At 53.2% G+C, this 26,578-nt stretch overlaps 1 protein-coding gene across 8 annotated transcripts; it reads left to right on the top strand.

Annotated features, from left to right (window-relative positions):
• The first annotated feature begins 661 nt into the window (after positions 1-661).
• Relb (RELB proto-oncogene, NF-kB subunit) lies at positions 662-25,910 on the top strand. 8 transcript variants are annotated; one of them, XM_027430892.2, is made up of 13 exons: positions 762-847; positions 2,614-2,661; positions 7,293-7,301; positions 7,484-7,754; positions 9,401-9,732; positions 11,572-11,729; positions 12,994-13,085; positions 13,760-13,891; positions 15,705-15,809; positions 18,926-19,141; positions 19,936-20,004; positions 20,120-20,197; positions 25,184-25,910. In XM_027430892.2, the coding sequence occupies exons 4-13, from the start codon at positions 7,691-7,693 to the stop codon at positions 25,570-25,572; spliced, it is 1,635 nt and encodes a 544-aa protein (XP_027286693.1). In that variant the 5' UTR covers positions 762-847; positions 2,614-2,661; positions 7,293-7,301; positions 7,484-7,690; the 3' UTR covers positions 25,573-25,910. The 8 variants fall into 8 exon arrangements, with proteins under 8 accessions (XP_027286692.1, XP_027286691.1, XP_027286693.1 ...); XM_027430894.2 differs by having other exon boundaries at positions 7,484-7,644; XM_027430890.2 differs by lacking the exon at positions 7,484-7,754 and having other exon boundaries at positions 674-847.
• The last annotated feature ends 668 nt before the right edge of the window (positions 25,911-26,578 follow it).

A 26,578-nucleotide genomic window follows, 5' to 3' on the forward strand; every position in this document is an offset into this window, starting at 1 on the left:
CAAGGGCTTGTCTAACATGCGTGAAGCCCTGGGTACAGTCGTCGGTGTTGCATAAACCAGGGGGTGGTGCATGCCTGTCGTCCCAGTGCTTGGGAGGTAGAGGCGGGAGGATCTGAAGTTCAAGGTCACCCTTAGCTATAAGAACTGGGAGCCGGCCTGGGCTAGATGAGACCCTATTCTGAAATTTTTTGAATTTAAAAAAATGATCATCCATGGTGTTAACTTCCCGCTCCTGGCTTCTTTCTCCAGCCTGGGGAACAGCAGGTTCAAGTCCTAGTGGGCGAGCGAGCGAGCGAGCGAGGGGCGCCCGTTTCTCAGCTCGTTCTGCGCGTGAGGCACGCGTGGGCTCCCGCAGGCCTCGGTGCTCTTGGCCAGCGCGCGCGCAAGGGACAGCGACACAGCACCGCACGGGACCCTGCGCAGCGCCCAAGCCGGCTCTTCCCGGCCGGCCCCGCCCCCGCGGTCACGTGGCCAGCGGGGGTTTCCCATTCCCTTTGGCGTGACGTCACGGAGGGGCGCAAGCCAATGGGTGCGCAGGCCGGCGGCGCCGGGGAATTCCGCCGCCCCGCCCCCGCCCGGCCCGGCCCTGCCCGCCCGCCCGGCCCGGCCCGGCGCCCCCGCCAGCCCACGGGCGCCGTGCGTCCAGCCCGGCCTTTCGGCCCCAGCCTCGCGCCGCTCTCCCGGTCCGCGATCGCCCGAGCAGGCCGGGCCGTCCGGCTGCGCGCGCTGCGCCCCGAGCCGGCCTCCGCGCTGTCTGTGTGTCGGTCCCCACGGTCCCCACGGGCGGGCCGGGCCATGCCGAGTCGCCGCGCTGCCAGAGCGTCCGCGCCCGAGCTGGGGGCCTTGGGTAAGCCGGGTGGAACGTCTGGGGCGGGGCTCGGGCTGAGGGTGTGCGGGCCACTCGGGAGCCCCCGCGGGTGCCCCGGGGCCTGCAGGACGCGGGCTTGGGCGCCGCGCGTCCGAGGGTGGCGGGGCCCGAGCGCGAGCGAGCGCTGAGGCCGGAGGCGGAGGGAGGCGGAGGGTCCTGCCCGGGGCGCAGCCTGGACGGCCCGCTAAGGAGTGAGGAGGGGGCGGGGCCTGAGCCTGAGGCAAAGAAGGGGGCGGGGCCCGGCCGCCAGCGACCGGGGGGGCGGAGCCCGGCGCGGACCGGGGCGGGGCCTCGTCCGCCTCAAGGGCGGGGCAAACGCAGAGTTTTAACCAAGTGCGGACCGGGGGCCCCGCCTCAGGAGTCATGGGCGGAGCCTAAGTCGAGGAAGCGGCGCTCTGCATTCTCCAGATCAGGGCAGCCGGCCGCCAGCTCAGGGAGGGCGGGGCCCCATTTCGAGGGGGCGGAGCCCGGGGGGGTGAGCTTGACAGGAAATAAGGGCGGGGTCAGGCCCCCCGGAGCGCGAAGAAGAGGTGTGTGGGGCTCGATGGGTGGGCGGGGCCTGCCCGGAGGAAAGGGGCGGGGCCTGTCAGGTTTGGACTCGGGAAAGAGCCGGGTTCTGAAGATGCAGGGCGGGGCCTGGCGCAGGGATGGAGAAGGGGCGGGGCCGGCAGCGGGAGGGGCGGAGCCTGTCAGGTTTAGAGACGGGAAAGAGCCCGGTTCTGAAGATGCAGGGCGGGGCCTGGCGCAGGGATGGAGAAGGGGCGGGGCCGGCAGCGGGAGGGGCGGAGCCTGTCAGGTTTAGAGACGGCAAAGAGCCGGGTTCTGAAGATGCAGGGGCGGGGCCTGGCGCAGGGACCGTGGAGGGGCGGGGCCGGCAGCGGGAGGGGCGGGGCCTGGCGCAGGGATGGAGAGGGAGCGGGGCCTGCAGCGGGAGGGGCGGGGCCTGTCAGGTTTAGAGACGGGAAAGAGCCCGGTTCTGAAGATGCAGGGCGGGGCCTGGCGCAGGGATGGAGAAGGGGCGGGGCCGGCAGCGGGAGGGGCGGAGCCTGTCAGGTTTAGAGACGGGAAAGAGCCGGGTTCTGAAGATGCAGGGCGGGGCCTGGCGCAGGGATGGAGAAGGGGCGGGGCCGGCAGCGGGAGGGGCGGAGCCTGTCAGGTTTAGAGACGGGAAAGAGCCGGGTCTGACGATGCGGGGCCTGGCGCAGGGATGGAGAAGGGGCGGGGCCGGCAGCGGGAGGGGCGGAGCCTGTCAGGTTTAGAGACGGGAAAGAGCCCGGTTCTGAAGATGCAGGGCGGGGCCTGGCGCAGGGATCGAGAGGGCGGGGCCTGCAGGGAGAGGGGAGGGGCCTGCAGGCCGGAGGCGGGGCCGGCAGCGGGAGGGGCGGGGAGAAGGGGAGGGCTCGCCAGTGACAAAGTGTTAGTTGGGGCTGGCGTCTGTCCCCGCGGGGAGAAAGGAGATGGGGTTTTCCTGAGGTGTTCCCCCGAGTCCGACCGACCTTAAGCGGGCGAGGAGCAGACGCTGAGTGGCGATGGGCATGGTGAATGGCAGGAAAGAGAAGCCAGAACTTGGTCAAGACTTAGGCGAGCCGAGTCCGGCCTCCCGGCAGCTCGGTAAGGAGGAGGGGCCTAGTCCGGAGGGCCGAGCGGAGGTGAGGTGAGGACCGGGCTCGGCAGACTCTGCCTGCCGTCCTGCAGCCGCCCCGCGCCGCCTGCATCGCCTGCTGACCCCGGTCTCCCCCTCGCAGGTTCCAGTGACCTTTCCTCGCTGTCCCTGGCGGACTCCAGGAGCGCAGGTGAGCCACCCTCCACAGTACAGCCTCGGCCCGGCGCCTTCTAGGAAACGGGGAGCCCCTGCGCCCGCTTCTTAAACTGCCCCTCCTGTTCTGCTTTAAATGACTCCCTACGGGTCCAGACGAGCATCTGCCGGCCCCCTAGGGAGATGGAGGCCCTTTTAGAGGTTCCCCACCATCGAGAACCTGGCGCCTTGGAACTGAGGTTCGCATAGGATGTTACCCCGCCCACCCCCCACCCCCACCCCCACCCGGTGAATGAATGAATGCACAGTGACTTCCCTGAACCCACCCACCTCAGTTTTCCTCATCTGTACCATGGCTGTCAGTCCCATTTGTTCTTCTGTGGGGATGGAGAAAGTTGGATGAGCTGATGCTTACAAGGCCACAGGGGGCCATTCCAGGTAGCTGTGTTAGTGGCACAGTTAAGATAATAAGAGCATGATAGTAACTGATGTTAGTCGTAGGTTCTCAGCCCATGCGCATTCAGATTACTTAGAGACCTCCTTAAAAGAGAAAGAAGGGCCGGGCGTTGGTGGCCCACGCTTTTAATCCCAGCACCCGGGAGACAGAGGCAGGAGGATCTCTGTGAGTTCAAGTCCAGCCCAGTCTATAGATCGAGTTCCAAGACAGCCTACCTCCAAAGCTACAGAGAAACCCTGTCTCAAAAAAACAAAAACAAACAAACAATCCACAAAACAGTCAGGCTGTGATAGTGTATGCCATTAATCCCAGCCAGTACTCTGGAAGCAGAGGCAGGTGGATCTCTGAGACTTCGAGGCCAGCCTGGTCTACAACACGAGTTCCAAGAAAGCCAGGGCTGTTACTCAGAGAAACCCTGTCTCAAATAAACAAGAGCAAAACAAAACATCCCAGCCCCCCCTACAAAACAAAGACAAACAAACAAACAAAACCAACGGACAAGATGAAGAGTTGGGAGAGAGCTTGCCTAGCATGCACAATGCCCTGGGCTTGGTCTACAACACTATATAAAGGGGCCTATTGGTTTACATCTGTAATTACAGTATGTGGGAGAAGTAAGAACAGGAGGATCGGAATTCAAGGTGATCTCAGCTACATATCAAGTTCAAGGCCAGCCTGAGTTGTTTGTCTATTGCTGTGAAAAAAAACACCATGACCAAGGAAACTTTCAGCAGAAAAGGTTTATTGGGGCTTACAGTTTCTGCCATGACCATCATGGCAGAGAGAATGGCAACAGGCAGGGAGACATGGCCTGGAACAGTAGCTGAGAGCTCACATTCTGACCCTCAAGCATTGGACAGAGGGGTGAAGGAGACCAGGAACGGTTACATCTCTCCTCCACAAGGTCACATCTATCAACTTTCCATATTGGTTCATCAATTGGGGACCTCGTATTTAAACATATGAACCTATAGGAGCCATTCTCGTTCAAACCACCGTACTGGGCAACCTAAGAAACTGCTGTTCTCAGAGTGAACTAAAGAAACAAAGAACCCTCAAGGGCTGATGGTATAGCACAGTGGTAAACCACTTGGTTAGCATGTACAAGGTCCTGGGTTCCACCCTGTCTTAGGGTTTCTATTGCTGTGAAGAGACACCATGACCGTGGCAGCTCTTACATGGAAAAGATTCAGCTGGGGCTGGTTCACAGTTCAGAGGTCTTGCCCTTCATCCTCTGGCCCCCTAGGGAGCATGGTGGCCTACAGTCAGGCAAGGTGATGGAGAAGGGGTTGAGAGTTCTCCATCCAGATTGACAAGCAATAGGAAGAGCATGACACTGGGCCTGGCTTGAGCATTTGAGACCTTAAAGTCCACCCCTAGTGACATACTTCCTCCAAGGCCACACCTTCTAAAAGTGTCACTCCCACGAGCCAATAGGAGTCCTTTTCATTCAAACCATGACATACCCTGAATATGGCAAAATAAATAAAGAATTTTTTTTTTTGGAGACAGGGTTTCTTTGTGGCTTTGGAGGCTGTCCTGGCACTTGCTCTGGAGACCAGGGTGGCCTTGAACTCACCAAGATCCTCCTGCCTCTGCCTACCTAGTGCTAGGAGTAAAGGTGTGTGCCACCAATGCCTAGCAAAAAAAGAATTTCTAAGTCTAACTTTGGGACAAGTTCTGAGACTTTCAGTTTTAGCAACTTCCCAGGAGAGACTCTTCTCATAGATAACTATCCTTTTTTTTTTTTTTTTTTGGTTTTTTTGTTTTGTTTTGTTTTTTGAGACAGGGTTTCTCTGTAGCTTTGGAGCCTGCCTCTGTCTCCCGAGTGCTGGGATTAAAGGTGTGTGCCACCACCGCCTGGCCAGATCTCAAGTTTGAAGTCATCCTGTTTACGTAGTGAGACCCTACCTCAAACACATAAAACAAACACAAGAATCAGAGACATGATTTCTTTTCTGAGATTTGGATGACAGAGCTGGATCTTGAGTGTGACACTCAGTGGTTAGCCAGGCTTGGACCTCTCTCAGGGTGGACACCGGAAGTCCTGGAGTGAGTGAGGTATAGAAAGGTAGGGGATAGCCTTGGAGACAGGAGTGACCCAAATGCTGGTTCTGACCGGGAGCAAGCTGAGACTTCTGAGGCTGCAGACACAGCTCTGAGGTTTCCAGTGGGAGTTGTTCAGTGGCTGTTTATTGAATACCAGTTCTATATGAGAGCCAGTGTTGGGCTCCCTACGGGGCTCCCTACCCAGATGAGGAGGAAGGTCTATAAACAATTCAAGGTGGGAGTATAAAAGGCAAATGAGGGCCATGTAGAGACTGTGGGGTCAGTGATATTCAACAGCAGGGTGGGGACAGGGTGATTGTTAGGTGAGCTTCTTGGCCTGGCAGGTCCTGATGCCCTTGAATCCCAAAATAAACACACAGAGGCATATATCAATTATGAAACTGTAGGCCACTGGTTAGGGCTTATTGGCTAGCTCTGTCCTAATTATTAACCCATTTCTATTAATCTGAGTATTTCCACGTGGTCTTGGCTCACCAGAGAACACCTGCGCATCCTCTCTTCCCGGGCTCTATGATAACTCCATCTGCCTATGTTTCCCAGAATTCTCCTCGTCTATTAGCCCTGTCTATACCTCCTGCCTGGCCAATCAGCATTCAATGTTTTATTTATCAACCAATAAGAGAAACATATACACCGAAGGCATCCCCATCAGGTGATGAAGTGGGCCAGGTAGAAGGGCAAAGTCCTTCATTTCGATGGACCAGACACAGACATAGCTCTGGGTACAGTGACGATGTGGCAGGCATGCTCCCCACCCTTCAATAATCACAGTTGGTGGTGTCATTTAGTAAGAGAGTCTCCTATGTGCCGGGCAAGCTCTGAGCTTTTGAACCCTGTCCCACGCCCAGCCTGAAAGTGATTTTGTTTGTTTGATGGATGGAGATAAGTATCCTTCTAAGTTGCCCAGGCTAGCCTGGAAGACCACAGTCCTCCTGCCTCAGCATCCAGAGTGCTGTGATGACAACCGTGTGCCTCCATGCCTAGCTCCCTGGAGTCTGTTGAGGGCCCCCAGGTAGAATTTCTTGAGTTTTGGTTTGGTTGGCACAAGTTCTCACTCTGTAGTGTAGGCTGGCCTGGAACTCATTATGAAGCCCAGGCAGACTTCAAATTAGTCTCGGCCTTCCTGCCTCAGGCTCTGAGTCACATTCCATAATACCTGGCAGTTCAAATTTGTCTTTGGATCTCTAGGTTCATCCAGCAGAGATATAAGATGGGTTTTTAAAAAGAGTGGTTTGAGTTGGTGTTCTCACGTTCCCTCTACTCTCCAGGCCTCAGTACACCTCATCTCACTGGAAGGGAGGGACCTTGGCATCTCCTGATCTCACAGATCAAATGAGATAAGGGGTACATGAAAACTGCCTTCTAAGGGGCAAAGTTCTGGCTGCCAGACGCCACTCCCTGAGTGTGAAAAAAGGGAGGGGGAGGAGAGGGAGGAGAAAGAGAGAGGGAGGAGGAGGGAAGAGGACCTGGCTGATACTGGGATAATCCATGATCAGTCCCCAGCCTTTACAACAACTCTAGGTGGGACCGTCAATTAGGTGACCCTCCTGCTATGTGACTTCTGGGCTTGTTTGCTTCCTCTGGCCTTCCCCTGTCCTGTCTGGGAAATGATGGGAAGTTGGTTTTGATTTCTTCGTGGCTGAGTTTCACTGGGGAAGCAACAGGACTTCTTCATGTGTACCTAGTATGGCTGTTAACCCTCTCCTCCCCATTCCCTCTGGGAAGTAGGGGTGAGCTCAAGATTTGGAGAGCTGGGCTATGGCACAGACAGGGCAGCACCCTGGATTTGGTCACCTTCTTGTTGAGACTATAGCAGTGGTCTCTGGGGCCCAGGGTGGACTTTCAGGTTGGAACCTGTTGAAAATTTACCTAGAACTGCTCATGGCTAGCATCTCCCCCAGGTCTCCCCTTTCCCCCTGTTGCTTTTCCACAAGTCCTGGAAGCAAGTCTGAGTGCTTTGCAGAGTGGATTTTGAGTTTCTTTAGCAATACCTTGATGCTGGGACCCTGGAGGGGTAATGGAGATTGGGGATGGGAGCCCCAGCAAGTCTTCCTTGGGGACAGGGTGGGGGAGTCTGTATTAGAAGATGTTAAGCCTGAGAGTACCTGAACTTCACCTTTCTTTTTCTCTTCCCTCCACAGATGAACTGGGTGAGTATCAGGAGGCAGACGTGGGGGGTGGGGCTGAGGGTCTGGGGAGAGCTGGGATAGGCCTGCTCTATTTGATGGGAGCAGGTTCTGGTCCATTCCAGGACTATGGAGGACTTGAGCAAGGTCACACTCCCAGGGTCCAGAGCACTAAGTGTCTGTGTGTTTCTATTATCTGTAACCAGTGCTTACTCATGGATGTCATTGACCCTTCTTGGACCAGACCCAGTGCCAGGCCCTGGGAATCCAGCATTGAACAAAACTAAGTCACTACCCTGCGGGAGCTAGCAGTGTGGACTGGAAAGTCAGAAGACGAGAGAGCAGAGAGAGAACAAGAGAAAGTGAGGTTGGCAAAGGAAGAAAGACACAGTACAGCCAGGCACGCCTGTTTCATGCCTGGCATCTCAGCACTCACAAGGCGGAGGCAGGAGGATCAAAGAGAATTTGAGTCCAATAGTGAGTTTTAGGCTAGCCTGGGCTACAGAGTGAGATTCTGTCTCAGAGAAAGGGGAGAGAGAATGAATAATACAGAGGAGAAAGGGGGAGGAAAGTAAAGAGGCGTGGATCACATAAAGGCAGCAGCAGGTGCCTTACAGGTTGAATGGGGGAGACCTGGAAACCAGGAAAGAGGAGGAAAAGTCACTGCCCTGGAGGTGACCAAGACAGGAGGGTGCAAAAAACAAGGGGTGCAGCTTGTTGTTGTTATCATTGAATACTGAGGATTGAACCTAGGGCCTCCCCAATGCTAGGCAAAGTTCTACCACTGAGCCACGCCCCAGCCCCTCACTGGGGGATTCTAGGCAGGGGCTCTACCACTGAGTCACACTCCCAGCCCCTCACTGGGGGATTCTAGGCAGACTCTTCTGATGAAGTATATCCACATTTGAGGCAAGTTTTATGCTGGGGACATTGTTAGCCTTTACTACCAGGGAATTGGAAGCCATGGGAGGCTTCTAGGCAAAAGACAGACAGGTTGGCACTAACAGAATCCCTCAGGGTGTGTGAGATCGACAAGTTCAAGGGACAGAAGGCAGGAGAGATGGCAACTGCCTTAGTGCACTGGGAAGCAATGGATGGAGCAGGGGAAAGGTGGGGAAGAGAGACTGTAAGGAAAGTAAATAAGGTTTTAAATGGAGGCGTAGAGGTAGAATGTGTGGAGCTCCTTCTGGTGATCCTGGCCTGTCATCCAGAGGCAGAGGCAAGAGGATTGGAGAGCAGCCTTCGCTGCGTAGTGAGACCCTGTCCCAGAAACCCAAGGGGAGGGGCTGGGGAGCAGACTCAGTGGTTTAGAGTACTTGTTCTTTCTCAGAGAACCCAAGTTTGGTTTCTAGCAGTCATACTGAGGGACTGATTCATACCACCTGTAACCCCAGCTCCAGGACATCAGAAGCCCTCTTCAGGCCTCTGCAGGCTGGACACTCACTGGCACACACCCCTATTTAGACACACATACACATAATCTTAAAGATCTTTACAGGGCTGGAGAGCTGGCCCAGAGGTGAAGAGCACTGGCCACTCTTCCAGAGGTCATGAGTTCAATTCCCAGCACCCACATGGCAGCTCACAATCTTTATAACTCTAGTTCTAAGGACCCTGATGTCCTCTCTGGCTTCTGAGGGCACTCAACCTTCCTAGTGGTGCACAGATACATATGCAGGCAACACACACACACACACACACACACACACACACACACACACACACACACTAAGGGGGAAAAAAAACCTTTAAGAAAATAAAGGGTGAGCCAGTATGGTGATGTGTGGATTTAATCCCAGCACTTTGGAAGGCAAAGTCAGATATCTGAATTCAAGGCCAGCCTAGTTCACATAGTTCCAGGTCAGCCAGGGCTACGTTGAGAGACCCTGTCACAAAATACCAAACCACAGAATGTTGAGGTGTGGATTTGCTGTGGATCCCAGCAGAGGAAGGTGGAACTCTGTGTGTTCCAGACCCGCCTAGTCTATATGGCAAATTCCAGGCCAGCCACAGCTACACAAGTCTGAAAATAGCAACCAAAACCAAGAGGGTAAAGTGTGAGAATAAGGGAAGGGAGCCTGTCACTGTCCTTCACCACCCTCACTTGTCTGTCTGTCCTGCAGAAATCATCGACGAATACATTAAGGAGAACGGCTTCGGCCTGGACGGGGCACAGCTGGCCGAGATGCCTCGCCTGGTGCCCCGCGGGCAGGCCTCACTGAGCAGCGTCACTTTGGGACCAGCGGCACCACCGCCTCCCGTCGCACAGTCGCCCTGGAGCTGCACCCTGGGCCGGCTAGTGTCACCCGGCCCGGGTCCCAGGCCGCACCTGGTCATCACAGAGCAGCCAAAGCAGCGCGGGATGCGCTTCCGCTACGAGTGTGAGGGCCGCTCCGCCGGCAGCATCCTCGGGGAGAGCAGCACGGAAGCCAGCAAGACGCTGCCGGCCATCGAGGTGCGTGCGGTGGTGCTAGACCGTTGTTGTGCCTGGGAATAGGATCGCCGGGCTTCCACCCCCGAACCTCCAAAGAGCCGGCCTGGGGTGCCGCTCTCTCTGACAAACCCCGGCACTTGGGGAAATTTGAGCAGGAGGATAACCAGGTCAGCCTGGATTATATAAAACGACAACAGCAGCGACGGTTCTATGGCATGCGGTGGTCCCAAAGACGTGCCGTCCAAAGTTACCGTCGGCACCCCGTTCGTCCGCTAGAGGGCAGCACGCACTCGAACTCCTAGGGGAAGTGTATGCCACAGACTAAGCTTGTGCAATTCAGGGCTGCTCCCAGAGACCTGAGGCCAGCTGGGCCCAGACGCTGATCCAGAGCAGAGTAGAGAGCTCTGTGGTAAATCAGTTTTTCTGTTGCTTTTTTTCAGTAATGGGGATTGAACATAGGTTTTGTATTGTTAGGCAGGGGTTCTACCACTGAGCCACCCCCTCCAGCCCCTCACTGGGGGATTCTAGGCAGGGGCTCTACCACTGAACCACTCCCCAGCCCCTCACTGGGGGATTCTAGGCAGGGGCTCTACCACTGAGCCACACCCCAGCCCCTCACTGGGGGATTCTAGGCAGGGGCTCTACCACTGAGCCACACCCCAGCCCCTCACTGGGGGATTCTAGGCAGGGGCTCTACCACTGAGCCACGCCCCCAGCCCCTCACTGGGGGATTCTAGGCAGGGGCTCTACCACTGAGCCACACCCCAGCCCCTCACTGGGGGATTCTAGGCAGGGGCTCTACCACTGAGCCACCCCCAGCCCCTCACTGGGGGATTCTAGGCAGGGGCTCTACCACTGAGCCACACCCCAGCCCCTCACTGGGGGATTCTAGGCAGGGGCTCTACCACTGAGCCACACCCCAGCCCCTCACTGGGGGATTCTAGGCAGGGGCTCTACCACTGAGCCACGCCCCCAGCCCCTCACTGGGGGATTCTAGGCAGGGGCTCTACCACTGAGCCACACCCCCAGCCCCTCACTGGGGGATTCTAGGCAGGGGCTCTACCACTGAGCCACGCCCCCAGCCCCTCACTGGGGGATTCTAGGCAGGGGCTCTACCACTGAGCCACGCCCCCAGCCCCTCACTGGGGGATTCTAGGCAGGGGCTCTACCACTGAGCCACACCCCCAGCCCCTCACTGGGGGATTCTAGGCAGGGGCTCCACCACTGAGCCACACCCCAGCCCCTCACTGGGGGATTCTAGGCAGGGGCTCTACCACTGAGCCACACCCCAGCCCCTCACTGGGGGATTCTAGGCAGGGGCTCTACCACTGAGCCACGCCCCCAGCCCCTCACTGGGGGATTCTAGGCAGGGGCTCTATCACTGAGCCACACCCCCAGCCTTCTAGGCATGTGCTTATCCCTCAGCCACGGTTCCAGCCTTCATATTTATTTTGAGTCACATCCTCACTTGTTGCCCTTTTTATCCTTCCTCAGTAGCTGGAATTCCAGGCCTGTTTTTTGTTGTGGTTGCTTTGTTGTTGTTGTTTTTTTGTTTTGTTTTGTTTTTTGTTTTTGTTTTTGTTTTTTTTTTTTGTTTTTGTTTTATTGAGACAGGGTTTCTCTGTGTGAAACAGCCCTGGCTGTTCTGGAACTCGATCTCTAGACTAGGCTGGCCTCAAACTCAGAGATCCACCTGCCTCTGCCTCCAAAGCACTAGGATTAAAGGCGTCACCCAGCAGAAGAATGATCTCTAGCAGGGCTCTCCCCTGGTCTGTCCAGGGAGAAGAAGTGGGGAGTCCTGGGGACCTTGGATGGGGACAGGAGTCCACAAACACCCAATAAGCCCATGTCTTCCTACAGCTTCGAGACTGTGGCGGGCTGAGGGAGGTGGAGGTAACGGCATGCCTTGTGTGGAAGGATTGGCCGCACCGGGTACACCCACACAGCCTCGTGGGGAAAGACTGCACGGATGGCGTCTGCAGGGTGCGGCTGCGGCCTCATGTCAGCCCCAGGCACAGGTACCGGACCCTGACTCCAAACCCCTGATCTGTGACTCCAGGTTCCCGCCTCTGCTCACGGAGATTCCAAAGGACTAGGAAAGTCTAGGGCGTAGGCATCTTGGCCTGATCTTCATTGCTCATCTTGGGAGGATGGATGGGGAAAGTGGGGTGTGGGAACAGCAGAGTACCCAACTTGGGTCTGAAAATGTGCCACACCCGTCATATCTGTTCCAGCTTTGATTTTTCGTTTGCCTTTTGAGACAGAGTCTTGCCATGTAGTCAAAACTAAGCTGGAACTTGAGGTCCTCTTGCCTCAGTCAGTCTCCATGGGCAGGTGCCAGCGGACCCAGCTTGTGCCCTTCCATTTATCAGCTGTGTTCTGTAGAGGAGACGACAGAGGGTCAGAGAGGAAGGGAGCACAGATGCACAGTTAATGCCGGAGCTGCCACTGCACTCCAGCCTGGTTTAACCTTCTTGCCCGGAGCAGAGGGCAATTTGTGGGAATCAGTTCTCTCCTCCCACTGTGTGGGTTCTGAGGATGGAACTCAGGTAGCCAGGCTGGCAAAGATCTTTACCTGCTGAGCCATCTAATCAATCCTAGGTTTTGTTTTTTAAGACAAGGTTTCTCTGTGTAGCTCTGTAGACCAGGCTGACCTGGAATTCATAGAGAACCCCCTGCCTCTGCCTGAGTGCTGGGATTAAAGGTGTGCACCACCACTACCCAGCTCCTTGTTTTTTTGAGACAAGGTCTCGTATAGACCAGACTAGCCTCAAATTCACTGTTGTGGCTGAGGGTGACCTCCATTTTTTTTTTCTTTTGACAGTCTCACTATGTAACCCTGGCTGGCCTGAAACTTGCTTTGTAGACCAGGCTGGCCTGGAACTCACAGAGAACCCCCCGCCTCTGCCTGAGTGCTGACATTAAAGGTGTGCATCACTACACCTGACCTTTTTTTTTCTCCCTTGAACTTATGACCCTCCTGCCTCTGCCTCCTGAGAGCTAAGATATGAACGTAGGTAGCCGTTTGACCTGCTTCAGCTTCTCAGGTATAAAGAATCCAGGCCTCCTTTGTGCCTTCCTGGATATAAAGGAGCTTGGCTGGCATTTCTGCCTGGTAAAATGAGGCAGGTCTTGGTCTCACCTGACTCCTGGTGGCCTCTGAGAGATTCAAATCCCAGGTCTTCCCATGCTCCTCCACACTCTGCCTACAGCATGCGTGCAGCTGCCTGCAGTGCCCAGAGCAGGCTGCCCCTCACAGCCTCCCCTCTGTCTCCCGCTCAGCTTTAACAACCTGGGCATCCAGTGTGTTCGGAAGAAGGAAATCGAAGCTGCCATTGAACGGAAGATCCAGCTGGGCATAGACCCCTACAATGGTCAGTGCCCTGCCTGCCCCTTCCCCGCTCCCTTTAGTTGGTTCTTCTTTGCTTTCTCTTCTTTCTTTCCTTATTTTTTGTTTGTTTTTTGAAATATGGTTTCTCTGTGCAGCACTGGCTGTCCTGGAACTTGTTTTGTAGACCAGGCTGGCCCTGAACTCAGAGATCCACCTGTCTCTGCTTCCCAAGTGCTGGGATTAAAGGAGTGCTCCACCACCCCGCCTCCTCCTCCTCCTCCTCCTCCTCCTCCTCCTCTTTATTACATGTAGTGTGTGTGTGTGTGTGTGTGTGTGTGTGTGTGTGTGTGTGTTTACGTGGTATGGGCATGCCTGTGGAGGTCAAAGGATACCCCACATGAGTTGGTTTTCTCCCCACAGCATGCGGGTTCTGGCGAATGAAATGAGCTTCTTCAGCTTTGCAGCAAGTGCTTTTTACCTGCTGAGCCCCTTTATTTGATTTTTCATTTTGGCTTTCAGGACATGGTCTCCATGTAGCCCAGACTGTCCTTGAACTTACTATGTAGCTGAGGTTAACCTTACACACGGCATCTCTTGCCTCGACCTCCCCAGTGCTGGGATGACAAGTGTGCATGTCCCTGCCTTGGCCCCTCCCTCCATCACCCTGCCTCCAGCAGCTCAGCTGACTCCAGCCGCCCGCCCTTTGTCCTCTCCCAGCTGGCTCTCTGAAGAACCATCAGGAGGTCGACATGAACGTGGTCAGGATCTGCTTCCAGGCATCCTATCGGGACCAGCAAGGACAGTTACGCCGCCTGGAACCCGTTCTCTCTGAGCCTGTCTACGATAAGAGTGAGTCAAGGCTGCCATGTCCCTTGGGAGTAACAGGTATCAGAAAGCACCCAAACAGTGGCATGGATGAGCAGGGCATCCTTGAGGGTTTCTTTTTTTTTTTCCCCTACATTTACACAGTGGTTTGGCACCCACAGTCTCAGAGGAGCTGGATCTGTCCTTCTTCCATTCTTTCTGTCTTTGTCCCTCCTAGGGACGTAGTGAGTGCCATAGCTCCGGACATCACGTATGCATTCAAAGCCTTGGCTGGGAAGTGTCACCCTGTACACTTGTGCAGTCTGCACCTTGTCCTTTCCTATAGTGTTTCTCTTTCCTTTTGTACTCTTTGTTGATTGAATCTGTTCCTTGACAGTTCTGTGCACGTCCTCAGCACACTGTTTCCTCACAGACCCCACCCCCGTCTTATCTCCCTCCCATCGTCCCCTTCTGCATTCAGTTCTTCCTGGTTTACTTTGTAATCCACTGATTTTAATTGGGACCCCAGTGCGACCATAGCTTGCAAACTATTCACTGAAGCCTGGCAGGTCACTCTTCACTACACAAATGACAGCAAACTGATAGGCCCCTTCCTCGGAATCCATCAGTAGCCAACAGCTCATTTTGAGACAAGGTTTCAAGTACCCCGTAGCTGGCCTCACTGGTCTCATGGAGCTGGAGAGGACCTTGAACCCAAGACCTCCTGTCTCCACCTCCTGAGTGCTGAGATGACCAGCCTGAACTACCATGACTCATTTATGGAGACTAGGGATCGAACCCAGGGTTTGGTTTCAGGTTAGGGAAGTACTTGAGCCACATCCCCAGCCCTGTGTTTATTATTTTAACACACGATCAGCAACTTAATACAAATCAGCAATTCTCCTGAGTAGTAGAATTGCAAGCATATACTACGTCTACCGTGCCTGACATTATACGTTTTTGCTCACAGCCTCTGTCTGCACACACTCTCATTGGCGGGAGTTTGGACATCTATCTGTTCCTCTGACCATTCAGCAGAGGCCATAGCAGGGCAATGCTCTGACTGACCATGTCTATGCCACAGGATTATTGCTGGCCTAAGGGATGGCTCAGCACTCTTCACTCCCCATGGCTGAGGTGGAGTGGCTCCTAGTTTTTAGAATTGTTAATAAAAAAAAAAAGAAAGGGCAAGGACTGCTGGTCAGTCTACACAAGTGTGTGCTATCAGGTGGCAGATAGACATGGTGATACTTGCTTGTGATACCAGCCACTTGGGGGGCTCAGGCACGATGGTAGGTAAGTTCAAGGCCAGCTGGGGCAGCTGATCAAGATTAATTAAGGTGACAAAAATGAGAGCTGGAGATGTGGCTCAGTGGTAGAGCCCCCGCCTAGAATCCCCCAGTGAGGGGCTGGGGGTGTGGTCAGTGGTAGAGCCCCTGCCTAGAATCCCCCAGTGAGGGGCTGGGGGCGTGGCTCAGTGGTAGAGCCCCTGCCTAGAATTCCCCAGTGAGGGCTGGGGGTGTGGTCAGTGGTCCACCTCTTATCTCGCAAGATCCTGGCTCCCATCACTTCCACTGAGAGGAAATATACAAACAAAAACAGTATTTCAGGTTGTAAAACATCATCTGGGGACCTTGTGTCACTCTGGACATGCCAAGTCTCCCTGAGTCTGAGTCTCCGTTGTGGAGCGATACTAAGCAGTTTTGAGAGTACAGTTCTGGCATTGTACAGTGTGCACTGTATCCTCCTGTCTGGCACCCTGTGTCCCCCCTGGATGGAGTGTCTTCCCTCTTCTGTCTCTCTCATCTGTCAGCAAGCACTGGGCAGTGATGACTGAATTGTCTATTTTCCTTCCCAGAGTCCACCAACACATCCGAGCTGCGGATTTGCCGAATCAACAAGGAGAGCGGGCCGTGCACAGGTGGTGAGGAACTGTACTTGCTGTGCGACAAGGTGCAAAAAGGTGAGGGGTCCAGAGCAGTGTCCAGGACAGAGGCAGAGGCAGGTGTGGCTTTACCAGGGCAGCGCTCGGGAGGGGTCAGAGCCCTGGCTGCGGAGTCAGGCAGATCCAAGCAGTGGCTTTGTGTGCTGCTCATCTCTGCAAAGCATAGAAGCTTGCGAGCTGACGAGGGACAGACAGTGCTCTTTCAGGATGCTGCCACACCAGAAATGCAAGTGCACAGATGCTTTAAGAGGGGCTAAGGAATGGGCTGGAGAGATGGCTCAGCAGTTAAGAGCACTGATTGCTCTTCCAGAGGTCCCTGGTTCAATTCCCAGCACCTACATGGCAGCTCACAACTGTGTGTAACTCATAACTGTGTGACACCCTCACACAGGCAAAACACCAATGCACATAAAATAAATAAATTACATTTAAAAAGACATTGAAAAAAGAGGGGCTGGGGGCGTGGCTCAGTGGTAGAGCCCCTGCCTGGAATTCCCCAGTGAGGGGCTGGGGGCGTGGCTCAGTGGTGGAGCCTCTGCCTAGAATCCCCCAGTGAGGGGCTGGGGCGTGGCTCAGTGGTAGAGCCCCTGCTAGAATCCCCAGTGAGGGGCTGGCTGGCTCAGTGTAGAGAATCCCCCAGTGACAGCCCCTGCCTAGAATCCCCCAGTGAGGCTGGGGGCGTGGCTCAGTGGTAGAGCCCCTGCCTGGAATTCCCCAGTGAGGGGCTGGGGGCGTGGCTCAGTGGTGGAGCCTCTGCCTAGAATCCCCCAGTGAGGGGCTGGGGCGTGGCTCAGTGGTAAAACCCTTGCCTACCATATACCACATCCTATGATTCCAAACATTCCTAATAAAAAACAAACACAAGAGGCTGGAGAGATGGCTCAGCAGTTAAGAGCACTAGGACTAGGGTTCGGTTCCCATCATCCACATGACAACTCACAGCCATCTATTACTCCAGATACAGGGGATCCAACACCCTCAAGCACTGCACTCACCTGGCACACAAACATACATGCAAACAAAATACTGACACACATAATAGAAATAACAACAGCCGGGCATTGGTGGCACACACCTTTAATCCCAGCACTTGGTAGGCAGAGGCAGGCGGATTTCTGTGAGTTCGAGGCCAGCCTGGTCCCCAGAGCGAGTTCCAGGATAGGCTCCAAAGTTACACAGAGAAACCCTGTCTCAGAAAAAAAAAAATACTGGAAAACTCCCAGGAACCCTCTTGCTTATGATCGTCATCATGACAGGTAGAGAGAAAGCAAATAAAATGAGAAAAATGCCCTTCCCTGTCATTTGCTTGCTTTTAAATGTCACTTCCTTAAATAGGCTTGAAAACAAAAACTGAAAAACCAACTGCCAAAAAAGGAAAACCACCCTCTACTCAGACGGTTCCACAGCAGACAAAGCAAGAGTCCCCTCCCTTTGCCCTGTTGCCACTTTCCATCTTTTCTTGTTGGTTAGTGTAATTTTTTTGAGGCAGAGTCTCACTGTGTCCATCAGGCTGCCTTGAAACCTTCAGATTTCTGGGATTACAGATGTGTGCCATCAGACTGGTTAAATTATATATTCTAATATTGGGAATGAAATTCAGGGCCTCATTCATGCTAGAAAAGCACTTCCCCTATTACTGAGGCCCTCACTGGGGGATTCTAGGCCGGGGCTCTACCACTGAGCCACACCCCCAGCCCCTCACTGGGGGATTCTAGGCCGGGGCTCTACCACTGAGCCACACCCCCAGCCCCTCACTGGGGGATTCTAGGCAGGGGCTCTACCACTGAGCCACACCCCCAGCCCCTCACTGGGGGATTCTAGGCAGGGGCTCTACCACTGAGCCACACCCCCAGCCCCTCACTGGGGGATTCTAGGCAGGGGCTCTACCACTGAGCCACGCCCCCAGCCCCTCACTGGGGGATTCTAGGCAGGGGCTCTACCACTGAGCCACGCCCCCAGCCCCTCACTGGGGGATTCTAGGCAGGGGCTCTACCACTGAGCCACGCCCCCAGCCCCTCACTGGGGGATTCTAGGCAGGGGCTCTACCACTGAGCCACGCCCCCAGCCCCTCACTGGGGGATTCTAGGCAGGGGCTCTACCACTGAGCCACACCCCAGCCCCTCACTGGGGGATTCTAGGCAGGGGCTCTACCACTGAGCCACACCCCCAGCCCCTCACTGGGGGATTCTAGGCAGGGGCTCTACCACTGAGCCACGCCCCCAGCCCCTCACTGGGGGATTCTAGGCAGGGGCTCTACCACTGAGCCACGCCCCCAGCCCCTCACTGGGGGATTCTAGGCAGGGGCTCTACCACTGAGCCACGCCCCCAGCCCCTCACTGGGGGATTCTAGGCAGGGGCTCTACCACTGAGCCACGCCCCCAGCCCCTCACTGGGGGATTCTAGGCAGGGGCTCTACCACTGAGCCACGCCCCCAGCCCCTCACTGGGGGATTCTAGGCAGGGTCTCTACCACTGAGCCACACCCCCAGCCCCTCACTGGGGGATTCTAAGCAGGGTCTCTACCACTGAGCCACACCCCCAGCCCCTTACTGAAGGATTCTAGGCTGGAGCTCTACCACTGAGTCACACCCCCAACTCCTTACTGAAGGATTCTAGTCAGGAGCTCTACTATTGAACCACACCCCCAGACCTCCCTGGTGGATTTTATACAAGCTCTGTACTATATCCCTAGTTCTTTTACCCAGAATTTTAAGATAGAGTCTCACTTAGTCATCTAGGCAGACCTTGAATTCACAATCCTTCTGCCTCAGTCTCCCAAGTGCTGAGATTACAGGTGCTGAGATTCCAGGTCACCATACCTGTGTGAGACCATGCCTTTGTGTAGAGACCCTGGGCAGTTGGGTTTGTTGTTCGTTTGTTTGTTTGTTTTGGACAGGGATTCACTGTGTTTCCCTGGGTGACCTGAAATTCCCTATGTAGACCAGGCTGCTTTCAAACTATCAAGGTTCTGCATGGTGGCATCGAAGGGATGCACCACGGTACACAGCCTCCCTGGATAGTCTTATTATTTGAAATACTGGTTTGATTGGGTGGAGACTGAATTTATAGGGGCTCAATGGCCCATCCCATTCCCTTAGTCTAGCTATGTCCTTACCCTGACCTACTCCCCACCAGAGGACATATCCGTGGTGTTCAGCACGGCTTCCTGGGAAGGCAGAGCCGACTTCTCTCAAGCTGATGTGCACCGACAAATTGCTATTGTGTTCAAGACACCACCCTATGAGGACCTGGAGATCGCAGAGCCTGTGACTGTCAACGTCTTCCTGCAGAGGCTCACGGATGGAGTGTGCAGCGAGCCACTGCCCTTCACTTACCTGCCTCGGGATCACGGTAACCACTCGACCCATAGCTACTACTCCCAACCCTGGAGACCAGGTCTTTGGCCTTGCTTGAGGAAGTTATCTGGGGAAGACTTAGAATCAGAAAGCAGATCTGAGGGCATTAGCTCAGTCAGTAAAGTGCCTGCCCTGCAGGTATGAGGACCTGAGTTCAATTCCCAGCACCCTGGGAAGATGGAGTCAGGCTGGATTCCTGAGAAGTCTATCCAGCAAGACCCAGGCTGGCCAGCAAACTGCAGGCCACTAAGAAACTATCTCAAAACAAAAGAGCACAATAAAAGTTAGACGAGAGATGAGGAATGACAACCAAGGTTGACGTTTGGTCTCCATCCACACACATGTAGCTGAGAGAGAAGGTGAAAGCATTGGGTTAGCCAGGTCCTGAGCAGGATCTACAGAGAACTGCACTGACCTTTATCCTAATTAGGGGCATGGAAATCTACTTGCACAAGTTGGTGAAGATCAAGCCCTTCTCCTTTTAATGACCCTTGTGACAGACTGTTATAATGACCTCTGTGACAGACTGTTATAATGACCTCTGTGACAGACTGTTATAATGACCTCTGTGACAGACTGTTATAGTGACCTCTGTAACAGACTGTCATAAGGACATCTGTGACAGTCTGTCATGGTGACCTCTGTGACTGTCACAGTGACCTCTGTGATCAATTTTCATAGTGACCTTTGTGGCTGACTGTCATATGGACCTCTACTATCAACTGTCCCAGTGACCTCTGTGATTAACTGCCGTATGACATTTAGATGCCTTTGCTTTCTCCTGAACAGACAGCTATGGTGTGGACAAGAAGAGGAAGCGGGGACTGCCCGACGTCCTTGGGGAGCTGAGTAGCTCTGGTGTGTCCCTCCGCCCCTGTCCACACCCATCCCCAGATTCTCGGGAGGGGACAGGTGACCTGCTTGGGGAGGGTGGGTTGACAAGGTAAGGAACCTTATCTTCTCCTTCCCCCAGACCCACATGGAATTGAAAGCAAACGGCGGAAAAAGAAGCCAGTGTTCTTGGACCACTTCCTGCCGGGCCACAGCTCAGGTGAGTGTGGCGTCTGCAGCCTCCATCTCCCTGTGTAGACCGACAACAGGAAGCCCTGCCCTGGTTTTCTGCCTTCTTTCTCTTTTCATAACTTAAGAAGAATATTTTCTGTGATGCGTATGGGTGTTTTGCTTATACATACATCTGTGCACCGTGTGCCTGCCAGGTGCTTAGAGAGGCCACAAGAGGGCGCCAGATCCTCTGGACCTGTGGTTACTGATGGTTGTGAGCCGCCAGGTGGATGCTGGGAACTGAACCTGGGTTCTCAGCAAGAGAAGCCAGCTCTCTTAACCGCTGAGCCATCCCTCCTGCCTTTTTGATTTCTTTATCTCCTCTGAAGGCCAGGAGCTGACCACACATTTGCAACGTGGAGTGAAAAGAATATGGGTCTAGGAGCCACACCTGTGGTCCCAGCACTCAGGAGACTGAGCTAGGGGAGTTACTGATGGTCGGAGGCCAACATAGTCCACATAAAGTGCCAAGACAGAGAGACCCCGTGTCAAGCATTACTTGTCATGGAAGAGTAGTTAGAAGACTTTGGAGACAGAACGGAGGCTGTGATCTCTGCAGGGAATATATTTGCTGTGTGACTTTTTCCAAGTTGCTCCACCTCTTTAGAAATAGTTGTTTTTTTTATTTTAAATTTATTTTATTAATTTCTGTGATAACGCGTGTATCATATGGGCACATGTGTGTCACAGCGCACATGTGGAGACAGGCTAGATATGGTATTGCAGACCTTTAGTCCCAGCACCTGGGAGGTAGGGGCAGGCACATCTTTGTGAGTTCAAGGCCAGCCTGGTCTACAGGTTAGCCAGGACTACATAGTGAGACCCTGTCTCAAAACCAACAAACCAACAAACAAACAAACAAAACAAGAAAAAACCCTTAAAACGAAACACAAAACCTCAGCTTTGTAGAGTCAGTTCTCTTTACGAAGGGTTCCAGGGATTGAACTCAGGTCATCAGGCATTTGTAGCAAGTATTTTCACCTGCCAGGCGATGGCACCAGACCTGGAAAAGTCTTCACAGATCTGGGCTTGTATGTTGTGTTTTCCTCTGGGCTGGGCTGTAGCTGACTTGGCAGCTAGCTGGTTGTCTGGCATGCCCAGAGCCCTGGCATTTATCCCCAGCACCACACAATTTGGATGTGGTGACGCAGGGCTGGGTGCTCAGCTCCTGGGAACTGGAGGCAGGAGGGTCAGAAGTCCAGGTCATCTTAGCCATAAGGTGAGTTTGAGGCTCTTGTGCGCTAAATGGAAACCCCATCTCAAAACAAGAAGTGATATGATCTCTGACTAGACTATGTGAATGTGTCTGATCTTGTCAGGAAGCTAAGCAGGGTCAGGCCTGCTTAGTACTTGGGATGGGAGCCAGTACCGGAACACAGCGTGGTCTAGGTTGAGACTTTTTATTTGTTTCAAGAAACTTTCTCCTTAAAACAAGCCTGCATGTGGGGTTCAGCTTTTAAGAGCACCGTTTGCTCTTGCAGAGATTTGATTCCCAGCACCCACACGGCAGCTCACAGCCCCCTGTAACTCAGGTTCCAGGGGATCCATTGCCCTCATCTGGCCTCCTTGGGCACTGCACTCATGTGGCACACAGTCAAAACACTCATGCACATAAAAAATATAATTTTCAAAATGGACAGGCATCTTGCCCCAGGCTCTCAAATACTGGGATTACAGGCTGCTTAACCGCACCCAGCAGGAATAATTTAAAAAAAATTTAAACTAAATTAAACATGTCCTCGTCTGTGTGTGAGTGTGAGTACATATGAGGGAGACAGGGGACCACTGCCAGGAACCACTTATCCCCTGCACCACCGCTCGGGTCACCAGGCTTGCACAGCCACCTCTGTTGTCCATGGAGCCATTGCACCAGCCTGGTTTTGTTTGTTGGTTTATTTGAGACAGGATCTCACTTTGCAGCCCTGACTGAGCCAGAGATCCCTATGTAGATCAGCTTGGCTTTAAACTCACAGACATCCTTCTGCCTCTGCCTCTGCCTCTTGAGTGCTGGGGTTACAGATGGGTACCACCACACCTGACCCTCGTTTTGTCTTTATTTTGAGTCAGCATATCTTTCTAGCCCAGGCTAGTATGGAACACATGGAACTCTGTCTCAGCTGCCCAAGTGCTGGGATTTCAGGTGTGAACTACCAGGGCTGACTCAATTATTTTCTTTATCTATTTTTTTATTTTTATTATTATTTTATGTGTATGAGTTTTTGCTTGAGTGTCTGTGCACCATATATGTTTCTGGTGCCTTCAAAGGCTGGAAGAGGCAGTTAGATTGCCTGGAACTGGAATTACAGAGGGTTGTGAGCACTGGCTTGCTCTTCCAGAGGTCCTGAGTTCAATTCCCAGCAACCATGGGTCACAGCCATCTGTAATGAGATCTGATGCCCTCTTCTGACCTGTAGGCAGACATGCAGTAAATAATCTTTAAAAATATGTATATTTAAAAATAATAATTTGCTTATTAAAGAATGGAATGGGGGATATAGCTCCATTGAGAGAGACAACTTTGTGTGTAAAACCTTGGGTTTGATCCCCAGCATCACGTAGCATTTGGGAGGTGGAGGCAAGAGAATTCGGAGTCCAGAGATGTCCTTGGCTATTTAGCACATTTAACGTTAGCCTGGGCCACAAGAGACTGTGATTGTTTTTAAGGATGTTTTTAACATGTATTTATTTATTTTGGATGTGCGTGGGTGCACACATGCTATGTACAGGTTGCCTGCGGAAATCAGAGAACAACATACAGGAGTCAGTTTTCTTTCACAATGTGGGTTCCGGGGACTGAACTTGCTTTAGTCACCAGGGATGGCAGTGAGCACCTTTAAGCAATTAGGGGTCTGGGTGGCTTAAGACGCTGCCTGTATTTCTACTTATTTATGGGTATGCGATGTCGGTTGGTGTGAGTATATGTCACAGGCATGCACCTCTCCATGGAGGCCAAGAGACGGTGTCACATCCTCAGGAGCTGGAGTTGCAGGTGGATTGGAGCTGCTCCAAGTGAAGGCTGGGACCCCCACCCCTGATCCTGTGCAAGAGCAGCAAATGTTCCTTTTTTGGGGGGATAACTTTTTTATTAATTTATTTTTCACATTCTAATCTCAGTTCCTCCTCCCTCTGGCTCCCCCCACTTCCTCCCCCCACCTCCCCTCTGCTCCTCAGAGAGGGTGAGGCCTCCCCTAGGAAGTCTGCTAAGTCTGTCTCATCATCTCGCTGAGGCAGGACCAAGGCATCTCCTCACCCCCACACCCCTGTGTCTAGGCTGGGCAAGGTGTCTCTCCATAGAGAATGGGCTCCACTAAGTCAGTGTGTGCATTAGAGTCAGATCTTGGCCCCACTGCCAGTGGCCTCATATATTGTCCCAGTCACACCACTGTCACCTATATTAAGGGAGTCTAGTTTGGTCTTATGCAGGTTCCCCGTTTGTCAGACCTGAGTCAGTGATCTCTCACTAGCTCGGGTCAGCTGATTCTGTGGGTTTCCCATCATGGTCTTGACGCCTTTGTTCATATCATCCCTCCTTCCTCACCTTGATTGTCCTCCAGGAGCTTGGACCATTGGTTAGCTGTGGATTTCTGCATCTGCTTCCATCTGTTTCTGGAAGAGGGTTCTGGCTTCTCTGGGGTTGTGGATTGTAGGCTGGGTATCTTTTGCTTTATGTCTGGAATCCACTCATGAGTCTTGACATACTATATTTGTCTTTCTGGGTCTGGGTTACCTCACTTAGGATTTTTTTTTCTAGTTCTGTCCATTTGCCTGCAAATTTCAGGTTGTCATTGTTTCTTACCACTGTAGTACTCCATTGTGTAAATGTACTACATTTTCTTTAACCATTCTTCAGTTGAAGGCATCTAGGTTGTTTCCAAGTTCTGGCTATTATGACTAATATTGCTATGAACATAGACAGCAAAGGTCCTTGTGGTGTGAGTGTGTCTCCTTTGGATATGTGCCCAAAAGTGGTATGCAGCAAGTGTTCTCTGGGTTTTTTATTTTTATTTATTTATTTATTTATTTATTTATTTGGTTTTTCGAGACAGGGTTTCTCTGTAGTTTTGGAGGCTGTCCTGGAACTCACTCTTGTAGACCAGGCTGGCCTTGAACTCACAGAGATCCGCCTGCCTCTGCCTCCGGAGTGCTGGGATTAAAGGCGTTCACCATGAATGCTCAGCTTTTTTTTTTTTTTTTTAAAGATTTTATTTATTATTTATTATGTATACAGTCTTGTGCCTGAATGCCAGCAGAGGGCACCAGATCTCATTACGGATGGTTGTGAGCCACCATGTGGTTGCTGGGAATTGAACTCAGGACCTCTGGAAGAACAGTCAGTGCTCTTAACCTCTGAGCCATCTCTCCAGCCCCCGGCTTTTTTGTTTTTGTTTTGGTCCTCTACCACCATCTCCTTAAAGACAGGATCTTGTGGAACTCATGTGTGTTACATATATACATTGTATGCAAAGGCAAAAACTCGTAGACATTTAAAAAAAAAAAGATGGTCTATCCATTGAGATGGCTCAGTGGATAAAGGCAATTGCCATGCAAGCTTGGACCTGAGTTCTGTCTCCGTATAAAGGCAGCAGGAATGAAAAGATTCCTCAAAGGTGAACTCTGACCTCTGACCTCCCATGTGCAGTGGCAGCAGGTATGCCCCCTGGCATACGTCATGTACACACACACACAGTGGTGGCACTTCCCTCCTACTCAGGTTAGGCTTAAAGGCCTAAGATAAAATACATTTGTTGGGTGGTGGTGGCGCACGCCTTTAATCCCAGAGGCAGGTGGATCTCTGTGAGTTCGAGGCCAGCCTGGTATCCATGCTAGGATAGGCTCCAAAGCTACACAGAGAAACCCTGTCTCGAAAAAGAAGAACAAAATGAAACAAAACAATACATTTAGTATGATAGGGTCCAGGTTGGTTCCTGCCTGGCCAGAGGTGGGTGCTAAACCAGCCATCCTCTCTCTTCACCAGGCCTGTTCCTCCCGCCGTCAGCTCTACAGCCGGCAGACACCGACTTCTTCCCTGGTACCATATCTCTTCCTGGCCTGGAGCCTCCGGGCGGCCCAGACCTCCTGGACGACGGCTTTGCCTATGACCCTTCTGCCCCTGCGCTCTTCACCATGTTGGACCTGCTTCCCCCAGCACCGCCACTCGCCAGTGCTGTAGTGGGTGGTGGGGGTGCAGGGGGCACAGTTGTGGAGTCTCCTGGCCCAGAGCCACTGACACTGGACTCGTATGCAGCCCCCGGTCCCGGGGATGTTGGCACTGCCAGCCTTGTGGGCAGCAACATGTTCCCCAACCAGTACCGAGAGGCAGCTTTTGGGGGTGGTCTCCTGTCCCCAGGGCCTGAAGCCACGTAGCCTTTGAGGTGCCTGCGAAGGTACTGGGTGAGGAGTGTGTTGCAACACCCCATCCCTGAGGCCAACCTTGATCAGTCTTCCAGTTTCCTCATCCTGAATTGGACAGCTACAGTGCTGGCAAGAAGCTGGGGAGAGCTCCAGGTCTCCTTGAGCCCATTTTACAGATGAGAATGCTGAGTCCAAAGAGGAAAAGGGGCTCCTGCAGGCGGGCCCCTTCTCAGGACAGATTCTGAGAGATTGTACATAGGGGAGGAGGGAGAAGATCCCCGGCCCTCTTCCCTGGTCCTGAAGGTGGGGGTATGTTTGTGCAGTTTTCCCAATAAAAATTAGTTTTTTGAGTCTTGGGTTTGTCTCTCTCCTTTGCCTGGGAAACACTAGGTTGGGCTGAGGGCCTGGTGAGATGGTTCAGTGGTTAGGAGCTATTGCTACTCTTGCAGAGGCCCCAGGATCAATCCTAGCACCCACATGGCAGCTCAGAATGCGTGCTGGCTAATTTTGGTTATCAGCTTGACTGTGTCTGGAACTAAAACCCCAAAATGGAGTACATACATATGAGGGATTTTTGCTTAATTTGAAGTAATCCAGATCTAACGTGGTCTACGCCTTCTGTTGGAAGCCGACGTAAGGACATGGAAGAAGGAAGTTTTGCTCTCTGCCTGCTTGCTCTCACCTTGCTAGCAAGCCTGTTTTTCACTGGCATTAGCATCTATTTCTTTAGGATTCCTGTGTACACTGAAGACCAGCTGAGACTCAGCCTTGTGGCTGAGCAACTACTGATTGTTTAGACTTTCTGCTCCTAGTCAGTCATTGTTGGATTAGCTGGACCACAGCCTGTAAGTCCTTCTAATAAATCCCCTTTTTATATATGTAGAGAGATTTCTTCTATAAGTTCTGTTACTTGCCAGGCATTGGTGGTGCATGGCCTTAATCCCAGCATTCGGGAGGCAGGGGATCTCTGTGAGTTCGAGGCCAGCCTGGTCTCCAGAGCGAGTGCCAGGATAGGCTC

This window comes from Cricetulus griseus, chromosome 9 (genome assembly GCF_003668045.3).
Source record: "Cricetulus griseus strain 17A/GY chromosome 9, alternate assembly CriGri-PICRH-1.0, whole genome shotgun sequence".
Lineage (NCBI taxonomy): Eukaryota > Metazoa > Chordata > Mammalia > Rodentia > Cricetidae > Cricetulus > Cricetulus griseus.

Coding starts and splice junctions, on each gene's coding strand:
- Relb (XM_027430888.2), top strand. CDS start 2,398: ATGGGCATGGTGAATGGCAGGAAAGAGAAGCCAGAACTTGGTCAAGAC. Junction 15,810..18,925: donor GTGCGACAAGGTGCAAAAAG/GTGAGGGGTCCA, acceptor ACTCCCCACCAG/AGGACATATCCGTGGTGTTC. Junction 20,198..25,183: donor CCTGCCGGGCCACAGCTCAG/GTGAGTGTGGCG, acceptor TCTCTTCACCAG/GCCTGTTCCTCCCGCCGTCA.